The sequence below is a fragment of the Aulonocara sp. 'chitande type north' Nkhata Bay genome, linkage group LG18, assembly GCF_057382095.1.
Source record: "Aulonocara sp. 'chitande type north' Nkhata Bay isolate Kocher_YH1m ecotype deep benthic linkage group LG18, A_spYH_male_GT1.1, whole genome shotgun sequence".
Lineage (NCBI taxonomy): Eukaryota > Metazoa > Chordata > Actinopteri > Cichliformes > Cichlidae > Aulonocara > Aulonocara sp. 'chitande type north' Nkhata Bay.
Window position 1 is genome coordinate 36,586,203 of NC_141361.1, and position 17,779 is coordinate 36,603,981.

General features: G+C 42.1%; 1 protein-coding gene across 5 annotated transcripts in view; it reads right to left on the bottom strand.

The window, feature by feature from the left end:
• The window catches only part of LOC147309116 (uncharacterized), a 131,614-nt gene that overhangs the window by 35,966 nt on the left and 77,869 nt on the right, over positions 1 to 17,779 (bottom strand). Inside the window, exon 1 of one of the 5 annotated variants that reach the window (XM_086273588.1) lies at positions 12,459 to 14,383. The exons of the other annotated variants lie outside the window; for them this stretch is intronic. Coding sequence (XP_086129714.1) covers positions 12,459 to 13,857 — 1,399 coding nt within the window. The 5' untranslated portion in view covers positions 13,858 to 14,383. Of the gene's footprint in view, positions 1 to 12,458; positions 14,384 to 17,779 lie in introns of those variants that run through there. 5 annotated transcript variants of the gene reach the window in all.

Consider the following 17,779-nt stretch of genomic DNA (forward strand, 5'->3'; position numbering starts at 1 on the left):
AAATAAAATAAAAGACAAATGTAGTAATGAGTAAAAGAAACCAAAGCTGACTTATCCACCCATCCCGGATCTTCTCTGAGCTTTTTCTGGCACTAACAATGTGCACTCATTATTTGTTAAATGGCCCTCGTCATATCCGTGTAAGCAAAGGCCATCTGAGGCTATGAAGAAACCATGTCTGTGAAATGATAAAGATTATTCTGTCCTGTGAAATGTGAGAATATACAGTGACATACAAACAGGACCAAGCTTGAGCACAAACTTTAATCCAGTGTGGCACCTAAATGATGACACAGTGCTAATGTTGAAGGTTGTGTTCACCAACAAAACCCATCACATCAAATGATCTTCTGGTTGCAACTGCACTTTTGTTATTTATAGATTTGAATCTCCACATGGAAGGTTTTATGTAGGTCGAGGCAGCAGATGATTCTGGGTCTGGCTGGTAAACAGGCCAGCACCATCTATTTTATTGCACTGCCTTATGTAAGAGCTTGCAATGGTGAGGCTGTATCCTCACAATAATCCATGTCAGAGGGGTCAAACCCTATCCAACCCTGAACCCTTTTTAAGAGTCGATCTGTCATCTTTTTTATGAACTAGATGACTTATATCTCTCTTATGATTCATCTATAATTAGATTTTATTTGTCTTTATTTGTATTGTACTGTTACAAAATATCTAAACCGTTTCTTTTAAGAAACACCATCTATCATTAAATGCTTAATAACTACAAAGTGCAGAGTACTCTAATAGATTGGAGAATAAAACTAAAGCAAACACAAAATGAGGTTCCAGCAGGAAGGTTTTAAAGCTGCATTTGCAAGTGAAATTAATAGGTTGTTAGTCTCGATTTAAAGGTCTCGATGGTGATCTTAATAAATTATTCCACAACAGCAGAGCTCTACCACCAACTGAGTCCTTAATAATCTGGGAGATACTTAAATAGCTTGCGCCCTGTGATCTGAGTTATGGTGGAACATGGAGACCAAAAAAATGATCTTCAACGACGGTGAAAGGAGGGCTGTGTTATGGGCCCCGTTCTTCCGTATCTGGTTAACATCTCTGAGGATGATATGGCAATCACGGAGTGTATTTTTCTAATACATTTTTGTAATCATTCATCAATAGACTATCTTCAGCACCTCTCCCAAGAGTAAAAATCCTCAAATTAAATGTGGCGTGTTTTTCTCACTACGAGAATGACAGAATGACATCATGAAGAACAAAGAGTACAAAAAACACCTGAAGTTTGGCCTACAGGGATACTTCTACAAAAAATTTCCACATTATTTGAAACTTTAAACATGCCACTGTAATAATACTCGTGTTTACATAAATTCCAGTGTTTTTCAGTGTGTGACATGGTTATGAAGAACCTTTGGCGGTAATAACTGATCCACAGAGGAAAAAGGACAATAAAGTGAAAGAAAGAAAGTAAACAGGGATACATGAGGAGAGCAGAGGGGAATATTTAATGAGGTCGATGGGGTTAAGGACACAGCCGGCGGGGCTGAGGGCTGGGAGCAGAAAACGACAGAGGCCTTTTGTTGCCATGAAGACACATCTTATGTAACTGTGACAGTGGAAAGGCCTGGCTGTGCTGTACCCTAATGCCTCCCCCCCTCTTGCCCCCTGTTTACTGTGCGATAACTGCTCTTCCTCCTTTCAACCGATGGCAGCTTGCTGCTGCTGTGCTTTCTCCAACAATCAAGCAGCATCTACAGCTGCCATGAAAAAAGATCCATTTTCTTATGCTGCTCTTAACTGGAGCTGCAAACTAGCCTGCAGTAGAGATCAAATCAGGCACAAGCAGTAATGAGCACGGAAAGTTGCCACATGGATGGCTCACGTGTGCCGGTAAGGTGCCACAGTATGTTCAGCATTCAGTGCTACTGTCCTATTTATCCTGCTGCTTCTCTCTTTTTACTGGTTGTCTGCCCCAGTGATTTATTTTGTGGTGGTTTATCAAACTGTAAATGAAGTCACTTCCTGCCCTGGAAGGTTAAGCTAATGTTAATGCAAACTCATAATTTGCTGCAGTGGCTTCTTAAAGAGGCCTTCTTTGTTAAATTAATTTTAATGGCCTTGATGGCCGAGATTTATTGCAGAGCTTTGTCTGATTTTGGTGAAAATAAGTCAATATTATCCATTTCATTCAAATAGCAGCAAACAAACTAAAAGGAGAATTTGATGACAGAAGAAATGAGGCATCCTGACGTCTTCAGCTGCAGTGAACAGCAAAGGTCCATAAAATGTGTCTCTTATTCCAAACAATATTACTCAGCGTCTTTTTTAGTCTTTCGATAAAGGCAGAAATCAACACTGAGTGTTATAGAAACTTCTCACAGACAGTGAAATCCAGCCAGTGCAAAAGAATACTGAGTTGGCAGCACACTTCATTAACACGTTCCAGTTTGATCAATTAGATCAAAATCAGTGGAGCAGAGGCACACATACTGTCCTTTTCATGCCACACATTCCTTTTCTGTGGTGCCTGCGTTTAGCCACAATAGAACTTTACTAGTGATAGTTCAGCAATACGAAGCACAAGATTCAGCGACAAGCTTTCTGTGGCTTTAAATAACCTTCTTAAATCCTTCTTCATACAAGCCTAGAGACTGGTTTGTGATAAAATACATCCGGACACTCATCAACCAATGTGCAAGATCATATCTGTTAGACAGTCATCAAATGAGATGAAACCCAATGATGAAGAAAACCCATTCCCCCTCACTGAATTGTCTTATTACAGTAAGGGTCCTAAGGCTAGACCCCCTATGCTAAGCGAGCTTACCGCAGACATGAGCGAGACAGATAAATATGAAGGCATGCCGGCTCGGACGTCGCCCGGATCAACAAGGTCCGCGTCAGGTGTTGAGGAACCAGGGCACCCTGACGAAAAGTGGGCTACTGGAACAAGAAGGCATCGGTGGGCAAGAGACGAAAACAGGGCGTTGTTGGAATGCTACTACGCAAGTAACCCCGGCGGAAGGGGCTACATGAATAGGATGAGGGACCTATGGATTCTTCGATACCCAACATCCACAATGACGGCGAAACAACTAGTAGCTCAGTGTTCCAACATTCGAAAGAAGGGACTGCTCTCACAGCTAGAGATTGACGAGGTACAACACAAATGCTACGGCAAGGAGGAGTCAGGACGCCAGGTCAGGGGGGCGATATCATCACCCCCACCCGAGATTGGGTACATAGCCCCAAGTGCGATAGGAGAAGGATCGTTGAGTGCGAGAGGAACTGACCTGAAAAATAGGATCATGGCCAAGCTTGAAACCTGGATCCCCCGTAGCCGGTTACCAAGATTACGTGAAGTACCCTCAGAAGGTCTGCTAGATGATGTTAATGCAGCACTACGGGCAATACCTACAACCACGATTACCGACACTAACAAGCTGATCTACAATACGGCAGCAGTGATCAGTGAGATGCTTGGCTACAAGTTGAACAGCCACAAGGGGCAGTACCCTCCATGGAGAAGGAGGCTAGAGGGCAAGATCAAAGTAGCACGGAGGGAGGTTAGCCAACTAACGGAGTTGCAGAAAGGTGCGACAAATAAGGTGCCTAAGAAATACAGCAAGCTGTCCATACCTGAGGCCTTGGAAACTGCCAAGCAGAGACTCACAGCCTTGGCCAGCCGCTTGAGGAGGTACACCAGAGAGATAGAAGGGAGGTACACCAGAGAGATAGAAGGCAGGAGAATAAACCAGCTGTTCTCCACAGAACCAGCAAAGGTGTACTCTCAGTGGCAAGGGAACAATAAGAGGACAGCACCACCAAGGCTGGAGACGGAGCAATACTGGAAGAGCATATGGGAGAAGGATGCAACCCATAACGGCAATGCTCAGTGGCTAGAGGATCTGAGGGCAGACCACAGCGACCTCCCTGAACAGGGTCCAGTAACCATCACAGTGGCAGATATCCAAGAAAGGGTCTCCAGTATGAAGAGTTGGACAGCACCAGGGCCCGACATGGTTCACGCCTACTGGCTGAAGAAGCTGACTGCACTCCACGAGCGTCTGGCAGCACAAATGAACCAGCTGCTAGTTAACGAGAGACACCCGGAATGGCTAACTGAAGGCCGGACGGTCCTGATCCCCAAGGATCCCAAGAAGGGACCGGTCCCCTCCAACTACCGACCAATAACCTGCCTCAGTACTACATGGAAGCTCCTGTCAGGCATCATATCGGCTAAGATGAACAGGCACATGGGTCAATACATGAGCGGGACACAGAAAGGAATTGGCAAGAATACCAGAGGCGCAAAACACCAGCTACTGGTAGACAGAACAATCAGCCGAGACTGCAAGACCAGACTGACCAACCTGTGCACTGCCTGGATTGATTACAAGAAGGCCTATGACTCAATGCCCCACAGCTGGATACTGGAATGCCTAGAATTGTACAAGATCAATGGGACCCTAAGAGCCTTCATCAGGAACTCAATGGGGATGTGGCGTACAACACTAGAGGCCAACTCCAAGCCCATAGCACAAGTCACCATCAAGTGCGGGATCTACCAAGGAGATGCTTTGTCCCCACTGCTGTTCTGCATAGGCCTGAACCCCCTCAGTGAGATCATTAACAAGACTGGCTACGGATACCGACTATGGAACGGAGCAGTTGTCAGCCACCTCCTATACATGGATGACATCAAGCTGTATGCCAAGAGTGAACGAGACATCGATTCACTGATCCACACTACCAGGCTATACAGCAATGACATTGGAATGTCATTCGGACTGGAGAAGTGTAGTCGGATGGTATCAAAGAGAGGGAAGGTAGTCAGAACTGAGGGGATTGAACTACCAGAAGGCAACATTGCAGACATAGAGGACAGTTACAAGTACCTGGGGATCCCGCAGGCAAATGGGAACCATGAAGAGGCCGCTAGAAAGGCTGCAACCACCAAGTACCTGCAGAGGGTCAGGCAAGTCCTGAGGAGTCAGCTGAATGGTAAGAACAAGATCCGGGCCATCAACACGTACGCCCTGCCCGTGATCAGGTACCCTGCTGGGGTAATAGGCTGGCCAAAGGAGGAGATAGAAGCAGCAATATCAGGAAGAAGGAACACGAGAAGCTGGAGAAATACCAAGGGCTCAGAGAAGAGCTCGAGAGGATGTGGAGGGTGAAGGTAACGGTGGTCCCCGTGGTAATCGGAGCACTAGGTGCGGTGACTCCCAAGCTAGGCGAGTGGCTCCAGCAGATCCCGGGAATAACATCGGAGATCTCTGTCCAGAAGAGCGCAGTCCTGGGAACAGCTAAGATACTGCGCAGGACCCTCAAGCTCCCAGGCCTCTGGTAGAGGACCCGAGCTTGAAGGATAAACCGCCCGCAGGGGCGTGCTGGGTGTTTTATATATATATATGTCATCTGACCTACATGCTGTAAGTATTAAATGTGCTAGAAAGGTGTTCTTGTGGGAGGCGAACCCAAGGAGCCTTTTATGTGGAAAGTGGTGGCAAAGAGGATCTGTGCTGTCTCAGCAATAACACACAGGTATGTAGAAACCTGTGTGTTATCCATTTTATATCTGCTTTTAGGACCTCAGATTGCTAGTGTTTGTTGGCTGGACTGCATTGTGGTGATATATGTGTTTGTAGATCACAGCATACAATTTGCTGACTAAAATGTCAAATACAGAGAACAAAGGATACCATCAAAATTATTCTTTAGTTACTCAGTGAAACTCAGAGAAACTCAACAACATGGACCGCAGACACATCAGGACTGCTCTATGGTTTCCACTATATTTCATACCCTGATTAATAAACTGGTGGTTCTATTGCTCGGTTTTCACGGTCACATTACTGCACCCTGGCACACCAGCAATATGACTCATCCAACATGAACAAGTCAGATCATCCATACCATCATACCATGCTACAGCTGCTAGCAACCAACTGCACATGCTGGTGTCTGTAAGTAAAACAGAGAGAGAAAGAAACAGCTGACTGCTGTGTAAATCAGAACATGGCCATACTACTCACTGTCATTCCCCTCTACGGTGCATACCTCCACCTGTCCAGGCTCTCTTCCTCCTGCTCCCTGCTCACAGTACAGATCACAATGAAGTCTACAAACTCCAAACATCATTGTACACGGAGACTCCTGCCTGACCTCATCTGTCAACCTGTCCAACAAGAATGAGCTCAAAACATGTCCCCACCAATATCCAGTGATTATTGAATTGTCCCCACCAATAATTTGATCTCTTCGAGTAAAGAAAAACAAACCCGATAAAAATAAAAAAATAAAATCTGTCAACGTCTCATTCACCCAGCGGTGCAGAAAGAGTTAAATTACGTTCTCTACTGGAGTCCTACGTCATGTGACAAATATGGCCAATGTGATTGGCTGTGCCTTTCAGGGAGCTCTGTTTAGTTTTAGCAGCAGCAAGTCTGCGCTGCGAGGACCTGCAAGGAGGAGAGGAGGATGGCAGCAAAAAGGAAGAACCTGGATATAAGAAAGTATTTTTCAAAGAAACCTGCAAGTTACTTAAAGTCAAGTTAACTCGTAAAATGTGTCCGTCTTAGTAACGTTACAGGCTATGCTAGGCTTTGGCCCACATCGGTCTAAAATTGTATGTAACCATGAATAACGTGTTTTGGAAACTAACTGCACAACAGGCAGCACTATTAGTTCTCTCAGTCTCAGAGCAGCATTTCTAATTTTGATTGAAACTGTCAGAGAAAACGGCAGCTTCGAGCAGCCAGGATATTAGTTTACAGAGGCTGTTAAAAATATATGTCTAACGTTAAAATGTTGGTGACACAATAATTCCATCCTAATGGTAGTGACATATTCATAGGGTTAATTTTTGAGACAAAATATCATGAGGTAGTCATGATTTTGCAAATATTCCACCTTGTAGTGCAGTTTGCACAAATTGTTTAAAAATGCACTCACCCTACAAACATTACTGATGAGTCAAGATCTGCACAAAGTGACAGAAACACTGAAGCAGCTGCACATTTTATTCTTATTGTCATGTTTGTCCTATTTGTCAGGTGACAGAAGAACCAACACAAAGCTCAGAGAGTAATGGTGATGCAAGATCACAGGTGAAATTGGATGATGACTTGATGGTTCATGACTGTATTTGAAGCTCATGTGTGACTGCATGTATTTGGAATGTCTCACTGTTATTGATCAGGTGACAGAGGCAGCTCTGCCATGTTGTAGCTCAGAGGTGAAGAGCCGAGGTCACAGGTGACTGACTGATGATTTGGTGCTATAGATTAACTAGTATTTATTATCATGACAATTGTTAGGCTGCTGATGTAAATTGATTCATTAGTGTATATTTGACAAAGAATCTGAATTGACATGTCTCACTTTTTATATGGCACGAATCAATGTGTTATTTTATCCGGTGGCAATATGTCTTAGTGCAGTCAGAGGGGAAGAGCCAGGGCCAAAGGTGAGGCACATCACGCACATAATAATAATTTTAATCTGAGGATAAAACGCAGGTACTGAGGCTAAAAGAAGCTTCAGTGCTCTCAGAAGACTAAAAAGATGGCTAAGGTCAACAATGACTCAAATGAGATTAAACAATGCTGCTGTGTGTCCACCAGGAGAGCCTGGACAGTATAGATGCAAAACCAATATGCCAGCAGTTTATCTCAGTTAACGAGAGGAGCAGGCATGTGTTTGGCTGCTTCACATAGTGGACATTGGGTTGTTGTGTGGGGCACCAGTAGTCCATGTCTGTTGCTGTAACAGTAGTTCATGTTTAGAATAAAAAATCCCAGCTCACTGATTTGATTGGAGCAGTAGTGCCTAAAATGTTGCATACTTTTGCTGAGAGATCTTTTGTGGTAATCTTAGATGAGTAGCCAGCAGGTCATTCAGTGTTCCCTTAGTGCTAATGTATCAGAGATGTTGGTGTATTATAACTGAAGTAATGTTGTTAAGTCCTTAAAGTCATATTCTTTTATTGTCATGACTGTATTTGAAGCTATTTTTATTTTTGTACGATACCTGATTTATATGGAATATGGCTGAAGTAAACTAAAGTCTAAAATACTTAGTCATTTGTTTAATAGTAATTTAACATTATAAAATTGACGTATAATTATATGTCATAATTATATAATTCATTATATAATTATGAATTGTAATTTTAAATGGTTTAAAAGCATGTAGAATAGCATATGTAGGCAAGTATATTTCTCCTTTTGTTATCAAGAAGCAACGACAAAAAGGAAAAAAAAAAAAGAGAAACGGGGCAGGTTCGGTTGTTGACTCATCCGTCCCCACCAATGCCAAAACCAAATCTACGCCCTTGGCTCAAAGTAGATACCTAATGTCATACCCTCCCCACCATGACCCATCACCAGTCTCTTACTTCACCACCCTCACATACTTCTTTACTGCTCCTGACTTCCTCATATAGTACTAGTTTTTTTTCTGTTGGACAAATTATAAAATTTAATGTTGAATTTAAAATAATTAAAACAATGAATAACACTAGATATTACATTTAATACTTAATTGAGCTGCAGTTAACAGATATTGTAGCAAACTAACAATTTAGTAAATTGTGTTTATGAAATTTTGTAAATTGTAAATGAAGGTGGAATAAATCAGAGCTTTGTTTCACTCCTTTCACTGGCTTTGTGGCTACACTGAAGCACAATACAAATTGTTTAGACTTATGAAAGATGACGGTTTGGGTTAAATATATGCTGTTCACATCATTAACCCTGCAAATTAAAAAGCACTTAAGTATAATGTGCCTCATTGGTTTTAGCCTCACTGTTACAAAAAGCAACTTTGTAACATTTGTGGTTATAACTCTTAGCATTTAGCAAAACGTATTCAGCTAGCAAAATTAAACTAACAAAACATGACCAGAAGATGCCATTTCCAGCTTTTCTGACAACAAACAAACCAGGAAGTAAAGTACTTATTTTATGTAAAAACTGTTTTGCTGATTTATTTGATTGTGTTCTGACCTCCAGTTAAAAAACAAAAACCATGATCTGTTTTGGGCTACAGATGAACCAGCTGCTTTTTAACGTTAGTTTGCTGTTATTAACGGGAACCAGTGATACTACCAAATTTAGCAGAGTCCAAAAAGAGCTTTGAGTGCCTAGTTCGAGCACAAAACACCTATATAAGTACCAGTCTCAGTCCTTTGAATGAGCTCTAAAAACCACAGGCAGCTGCTGTAAGCTGTGTCTTGTTTGTGAGTCCAAGCACATAACGAAGCTTTTGATGCCATCAGCTGAAAGACGTGTCTTAAATGAAAGCTGCCGTTAGCTGAGCCTAACTGTTCTTAATATCTGCTTATTTTCAGTCTGTGTCGTGTAAGCTCAAGATTTGAGCCTTGCACTTGTCTGCCCCCTCCCTTCACAGTTGTGTACTTTGTTGTGCGTGTGGTACGTGTAGCTGTGAGTCCCTTCTGTGCTGAATGAAGACAGCACCTTAAGTTGCAGACATGCTGTCTGTTGTGAGTGTGTCTGTGTGGGTGTGTGCCTTTAGAATCTCAAAGATTCACGTCAGTGGAAGCTGTTCACCTACACACACATACTGTGTGTATGAACAAATATGCACACACACAATTCTAGAAATAGCCGCTCTATATTTGAATGAGTACAGTCAGTGTCAGTGTCTAATCAATGTTCCAGCTTTCTGTCAACTGCAGGCTGCAAAACAAAACAACACACTGAATGGATGGATTAAACAGTTAGAGGCATGCAGTTATTCTAAAAGTAAACCAGCAGAAGCCATTACAATAAGAGCAAATGGTACATATTAAATAATCTCAGATTGGGTCTATTCAGCCTATTCTTTTATGTTTTGTCACACAAACACTTCCAATGACTGATACTCACATTAAACATGGACACAGTTTCAAATAATGAGGTCAGTACAAGTAATCTCTGCGAGCAACTGGATCAGGCTAGACTGCACTAAACACTATGTTTCAGGCAGTTTTTCCTACTCTTGCATCTGTATGACATCAGTGACAGCGAATATCCTTAGAAGGTCATTGCAGGAAAACAACTCTGGCTGATCAAACCTTTCACGTAGGGCAGCTAATCAAAAATAAGCCTTCAAGTAAACTAAGGCCCTGACTGAGATAAACGAAGATTATTTTCAACTATATATCATGCAAAGCTACTTTAGTAGTCTTAAAATAAAGGTATGGTGCAAAAAGTGAGCAGAGCAGGGCCTCTCTACTCAGTCTCGGAACATTAAATGGACTGACTCCTCATAGCGCTTTTCTACTCAACTCAAAGCGCCACGTTCACCCATTCATACCCATTCACACAAGCACTTTCTTCTATGCTTTTTAAATACTTTCTACCTAACACTCACACACATTCACACTCTGATGGATCCTTCAGAGAGCAATTTGGGGCATGCATACAGGGGGAGCCAGGGACCAAACCACCAACCTTCTGATCAGTAGATGACCTGCTCTACCTCCTGAGCTACAGCCACCCCGCAATGATGATGAAACAAAAGCATGGGAAGAGAACAGGCAGAAGATTATGGCAGAACACTGTTATAGATGATTTGTTGTTATAGATAAAAGGCTATAAAAAAGGAAATTATCTATGACAGAGTTCTCCCATAATCCTCTGCCTGTTCTCTTCACATGCTTTTGTTTCACCATCGGTCTCAACCTGTGAAAATGTCCTTTGAATATCTCTAGGCACTCATAAAAGAATTCTGCACCATGATCTATGTTAGACACTCATCAGATAAGATGAAACACGATAAAGATGTGATGTTATTTCCCAGACTGATTTATCTTATTCCATCACCTGTTAGGAGAAGATGTCAATTAAAAGAGACTCAACCTTTTACGTTTTTTTATAGTACGAGTCCCCTGGAGGAGAACGTCTATTGGCCAGACAGCTTTCAATGTAACACTGACCTGGTTATGGATCATACCTCTACTTCAAATACAACATCGTAATTCTTCCTCCCCCTTTGCAAGAAATCTTATAACCTTGTTAAACAGCTCTTGTCTGCTGTCATTTCCTTTATTCTTTGTCATTCTGTCCACATTATTTTCAGTGTGTTTACTAGCCATGCAACTTAGCTATACATTGATTCCAAACTTAAGTTAGTGGCCGTGTAAGATAACCCTCTCATACCTTTATTACATTACTTTATTACACATTACTCCACATATTGACATGTGCAACTGCCATACACTCCTTTCAACTCAGCTCATTAACTTGATTAACTGCTATCATAAACTAGAATGACACTAGATGTACGCTGTGGATAAAAACTGGCTTCTGTGAAAACTGAAACTGATATGGCAGCCTAATAAAGAAATAAAGCCTCTTACTGAAATTTAAAATGCATCTCTTTTCACTCTGGCTTATTGTCTGAAAGGAAGCCACAGCAGACAGCTAAATTTAGCCAAATGTAATTGTGCTGTAATGATATGTGGTCAGTTGAAGTGCAGAGGAAGGAAGGGCAAAGAAAGATCTGCTGCTACTCACGAATTTAGGTGTATAATGTTAATGCTCCAGTGACATAAGGAAGATTTTAAATTTAATTGAAGATAATAAACTCTCCTGGCAAGGCAAAACCCTCTACACATTTAGTCTTCATGGTTTTGATTTTGCTAGTGTGGGATGCCCCTCAATATACAATGTGGCTATGGGTTGAAGTAACACTATTAATTTAACTACCTTGGGCTGCTCCAACAAGTTTGCAATGTCCATCTCACCAAATGCATATACATTTTTGTGAAAGCAGTGGGCGTAGCTACTACTACTACATTGTCACAGTTTTTCAAGAATGCAAGTACACAGCATGGAAATAAATAAAGCCAATGCAGAAGTGCCTAAAACTTAAATTTTTGTATAGAAGCCTGTGGCCTTAGTAAGCTAATGACTTTGTGGGTTTAGTCACTAGTTTCAAGTCAACATTAACAGGAGTCACAATGAGGATACAACAGGATGTGCTCACTGGCAAACGGCTTGCGTTTGTTACCCAAGCCATTAGAAAATGAGCATGCAGGGTCACTAGGTCTCACAGTGAGATCTACCATTGATGGACTTTTTAAAGACAGAGCCATTTGATGGCTGCGATAGTCCTTGCTTCGCATGTTTCTACTTTTCTGTTTGCACAGCAGCATCTAATCTCACTATGTCACACAGAAGCATTCTTGCGCGCATGGCATTCTTTTTTATTGGTTAATAGTATTTGGGAAACACTATTAACCAAAACACTGGATTATATTAAGTTCACCTTCTGGCAGATGAGGCATTTTACATGCTACTAGATGTCAGCAAAATGTAGAGAAATATACAAAACAAGTATACGCTGTATAAACTGATTTTTTTTAGTAGAACGTAAATATTATTCAGTCAAGCAAAACTGTGTGCTGATTGGTTGATGCATAGTCATGGCCTCCAGTGACTACAACTACACACATAGAGGGAGTCAAGAAGTCTTACCCGCTGTGTTTAGCTTACTATCTTGAGAGACGTTAGCTGACGCTCCAACAGGGGGTGGGACAGGAATTAGAAAATTGCTCTCGCAGCTTCCATGATGTCTCTTTGGGGGTGGGGAAGATGGCAAAACAGGAGATGTTATTAATGGGGAAACCATCATTGTCGCCATTGCAGCAGCCGCCTCGGTGCCGTCCGTGACCGTAAGTGAGCGCCGGACAGCCACGTGTTGGTAGGGCGCCCTGGTCAGGCATGCTGTTCCTGTCATGGTAAAATTCAGCACATTTGGTGCCATCACTGGTGAGCCTCCCATACTGGTGGGGTATGTCCCTGCCATTACCATGGGAACAGCCAGATGTGAACAGTCAGACATTGCTCGTCTCACTGCAGCCCGCTGTGGAGCATCACTACTATGGTTTGTTTTTGTTTCTCTGTTACATGGACGACACGATCCCGCTCTGCCATCCTCAGCGCCATTTAAATCCCGGCACATTCTGGGACTTGCAACCTCGTGCTCTTTTTCAACACTAATATCCTCTGATGTCCACGATCCTGACGTTCTCTTTTCAGTATGGCTTGAGTATTCTCTTTCCAATCCACTCTGTCCAACACTAGTGGTAGTTTTGTTGGCTGAGGCTGCAGGTGGGTCTGTGGTTTGTGCAGCAGTGTGACCAGATTTGCTCAGGGTTAAGTCAGCAGATGGAAGAGCAGTCTCACCAGGTTGTGTATGAACACTTTGTTTTTCTAAATATGGCTTGAGGATTTGGTTTCCAGTTGTACTTGCAGGATAAGTTTCTCTGTGCTTTCCGAGTAAGTTCCCAGATGATTTCTTCTCATCGTCTTGACTTCCAAGACTTAAGTTGGTGCTTCCAGTGAAGGACGGGCTTGTTGTGCCTTGGCCAGAAGTCTGTTTTGCAGGAGAAAGTGAGCCCTGGCCCTGGACAGCCAAATCATCTTTGTTGCCTGTATTTTTTGCTTGCAGATTACTTTGGCCAATGTCGGGCTTGGGTATAGGTTTAGGGTCCAAGGCTGAATTCAGAATGGATGTCCCAGGTGAGAGAGAAGGTGAGGGTGATGAAGAAGATAGGGAGGAGTGGGAGGACAGGGGGCTGTTGGGACTTTGTGCTGCACTTCCTAATGACCCTCCTGCCTCCCCCACCCTAAGTCCACCCTCCCTCAATCTCCCCCCTTTGAACTCCTCATCATCGATTTTCTGTGCCGGCATGTTGAAGGTTTGGGCACCTGGAGCCTCGGGCATCACTCTGGACGATGTACCTTCCATCCTGGCTTGCCCTAATTTCACCTGATCTTCCTTCAAAGTTATTCTGGACCCTGCCTGAGCTGCAGTTGCAACCTGCCCCCCCAGTGCCATCTGGCCTTGGCAGTACCAGTCACTGTGGTGCATAGAGACTGGACTGGAGGGAAACAGTGGAGAGGAGGCCAGGAGCGCAGGGACGCTAACGCCAGAGAGAGTGCTGGAAGGTTTGTGTTGTTGATGCTGCTGCTGGTGCAGCTGCTGTTGATAATACCCACTGAATGGTTGTCCAAACCCGCTGCTGCCAGTAATAATCTCTGCTGGTATTGCGTGTCCTTTTTTGTGTAGTTTTTTTTTCTTCTTCAGAGTTTTTTCGCTCTCTCCAGTAAGAATCGTTTTACTCTTGTCCAGGAGGCAGATCTGTCCTCGGTATCCAAAGTATCATGAGCTTAGAAAGCAGAGGAAGCAATGCATCCTTTCTTTTTTAAAGTGATGCCTCACAGTTTGTGTGTTGACATGCCCAAAGTGCATGTGTGTGTGTGTGTGTGTGTGTGTGTGTGTGTGCAGTGCATGTGCATATAAGTGAGCCAAAAGAAGTGTGTGTGTGAGTCTAGTGGTCTCAGCTTCTCTCTGAGCACTGCACTGATCAGCTGTGGGGGTAAATTGCACCTTCCTCTCTCTCTCTCGCTCACACTCTCTCCCTATGTCTTTATCTCTGTTCTCTTCCTCTCTCTCTCTCTCTCTCTCTCTCACTGACATCACACAGTCACATGACAGCCAGGAATATTCCCTCATTCGCTGGAGCGAGATTTCAGCATCCAACCCCTAGCGACAAACATGCACAGGCATACACACATGAAGACAAAGATTGCATACACACATGCGGGGAACATGCATGCACACATGCGCGCAAGCACCAGATCAATGGCTGCCACAGTCACTCGTCTGCCAAATGACAGCCAGTGTTCACATGTTGATACATGGCGAAAGACACGCTGAAGACTGTAATCATCCTGGTGAGACTCGTCTCCCTGTTGTATCAGCCAGTGACTGGCCACAAAAGCAGACAAACTACATAATAAAAATTACCACAGTGACGTCGTGAAGTGCCACACAAACGAATTTACGTCTGAACCTTGCACTCTTGTCTCCATTAATTTGTGCCTTCAGTTAAATTGTTTTGCGCTTTTCGCATTTTCCCTGTGCAAAGATTTTATCTACTTGACATGAATTACTGAATCAAATCCTTTCATTACACTTATTACTTTAACTGAGGTTCAATTAATTTATAAAGGGGCCAAATATAGCTGACATTTTAACAACAAATGACAATGTGACAACTCTGAACTCCAGACATGGGGTTTGGAAAGAACAGCATGCAGCCCAATGGAGCTTTAGCCAACAATCTGGAAATCCTCTGGACATTTTCATCATGTTTTTAACGGATCTAGGCCCATTTTCACTTTTAGTGTTGGGGATGTCCCATGATAGCATTACCTTCAAACACCACAACCAGCTACTTCTTGCACACGCATGGAAGTTTCAGTTGTGAGCAGTGTTGGGATAGTTATTCATGCTACTGCCTAAAATGCCCATGTTAAAGTAGTTGTCATGTAGTTACTAGTTAACACTATAAACCTTAGGCTATGGCTCCACACACTAACAAAACCAACAATACAAAGCAAAGTTAAAAAAGGTTTGAAGGTTCCTTTGTAAGTGCGCATGCGCCATTAGCGTGCTGCCTGCTGTAACCCTAATTTCCTTCGGGATTAATAAAGTATTCTGATTCTGAAAAAAACAGACCAACGACACTTGAAATTCTACTGTACTGTAGTGAGTCTACTGTAGAAACATGAACAGGTAGAAATGGAGGCTACAATGCTGCTAACTGCTCACCACTTGCCTTAATTACATGTTGACTAGCTTTGTGTTAGCATTAACCAAAGTTGTGTTAGCAGTATAATGCAGTTATTTCTGTCCTGAAAGCACTTTGCATTCTTATCTTCTACTTTTGTGCATTAAAAATTAAAAGAAATATTTTCACCGCTCAAAACCTGTAGATCACTCAACCATTTCACTCCTCCCGGCAAATAAACTGAAACCAGATGATTAAAGCAAGAAAACACATCATTCTTTTTCCTTCTTATCCGCTAACTTGCACTTAACTTTGTAATGAAAGTCACTACATATTTGTAACTGTAGCGCAATTACTCCTGTTATTATTGTTAAGAGATGGATCAGCATACATTAGCGGGTGTTTTATGGACAAATGGGCTTCTTCGTCAAAAAAACAAAAACAAGAGATCAAAAAGGGCATAAGTATTAAATCCTAAAATATATTTAATAGTATATTTGCAAAACCTACAACACACTCTGGCCTTTTTTAATGTAGCCCTTTAGCTCCATTAACTTCTATTCGTGAAGAATTATCTTGCAAGTGACCTCTGAAGCATCTCCGGATGAATTGCAGCCAATGTCTCTACAATGGGATTAACATAAGTGCCACCGATTCTGCATTCATAACCATTACTAGACAAGGCTAAATGTTCTTTGATTCAAATTTCTGGAATATATAGTGCTATATATTTTTTAAGGCTCTTGCTTGCCTCCATTTTTCTTGTTGTTACTGGAATTCAAAAAACAAAACAAGTAACAATAAAAGGATTGTTATTCCTATTAATTAGAAGGACAATAATAAGAATTCTTCTTCTATTCACAAATAAGAATAATAACCATTTAACAAAATTAGTTTTGCATATGAAATAATATACACTGCTGTACTGAATGCAGGGATGGATATCCAGAACAGGTTCCCAGAATTATATGTCTGCTTGCCTGTTGATCCCGCTTATCAGTTCCCCTTGTACTTGCATTACAATGAGGTGTTTTCAGTTCGTGTGACAATAGTGACACAGTCTACAGCACAGATATGAACATTACTTTCATTTTTCTTGCATAAAAGGACAAGAGCGTCCAGGGCAGAAATACCCACATTTTACTGCTAACATAACTTCAGTTTTTTGTAAGGACCCGCACAGACAACATGCTAACCCTAAGTTATTCAAGAACCCGCATGATGTTAAAGCTGAGTGAATACCCCAGGCCAGCAACCAGACACTAAACTTCAACAGGTGAGAAGCAGATGAGCAGTCAGATCCATTTCTACCTGTTCATGTTTCTAATGTAAAATTACTGTCACGATTACTTTAAAGTCTCTTTTTGTTCATATTTAAATACTAGGAGAAACATATGTGTATCCTCATTAGGATAGGGATTGGTGTTGGTGTGTGGGACTGATGGTATGATGGTATAAATGGTGATTATTAGACTATGTGTCAGAAGGTGATTCTAGAGAGTAACATGAACGTAAAGTAACAAGCGGCATAATGACTTACTTTCTGCTTTCTGTAATTAAGTCAAGTACTGCGTTATTTTTTACAAAAAGTTTTCTGTGTATTATGTGTAATAATTATTATGAGTAATGACCCCAACACTGATCACAGCAAAGAGGGGAAAAACCTCCAACAGGCACAAACATTTGACCCACAGCATTGTAATTCATTTGCAAGAATCTAATGTCTGTGCTGCTCAGTCATGGTGGTGACTCTCAAAATGGAGCAGTTGGAATCGATAGGAGAATCTATAAGGAATTAAATGAATAAGTGATATTGTGGAATCACTAAATCCTTATCAATTCCCATCCCAATTCTGTTTACACTATACATGCTTCCCTTAGGCAGCATCATTAGAAGACATAGCATACATTTTCACTGCTATGCTGATGACACCCAGCTCTATCTGTCCATGAAGCCAGATAACACACACCAATTAGTTAAACTGCAGGAATGTCTTAAAGACGTAAAGACCTGGATGGCCGCTAACTTTCTGCTTCTTAATTCATATCAAACTGAGGTTATTGTACTCGGCCCTGAAAAGCTTAGAAATATGGTATCTAAGCAGATTCTTACTCTGGATGGCATTACCTTGGCCTCCAGTAACGCTGTGAGGAACCTTGGAGTCATTTTTGACCAGGATGTGTCCTTCAACGCACATATTAAACAAATATGTAAGA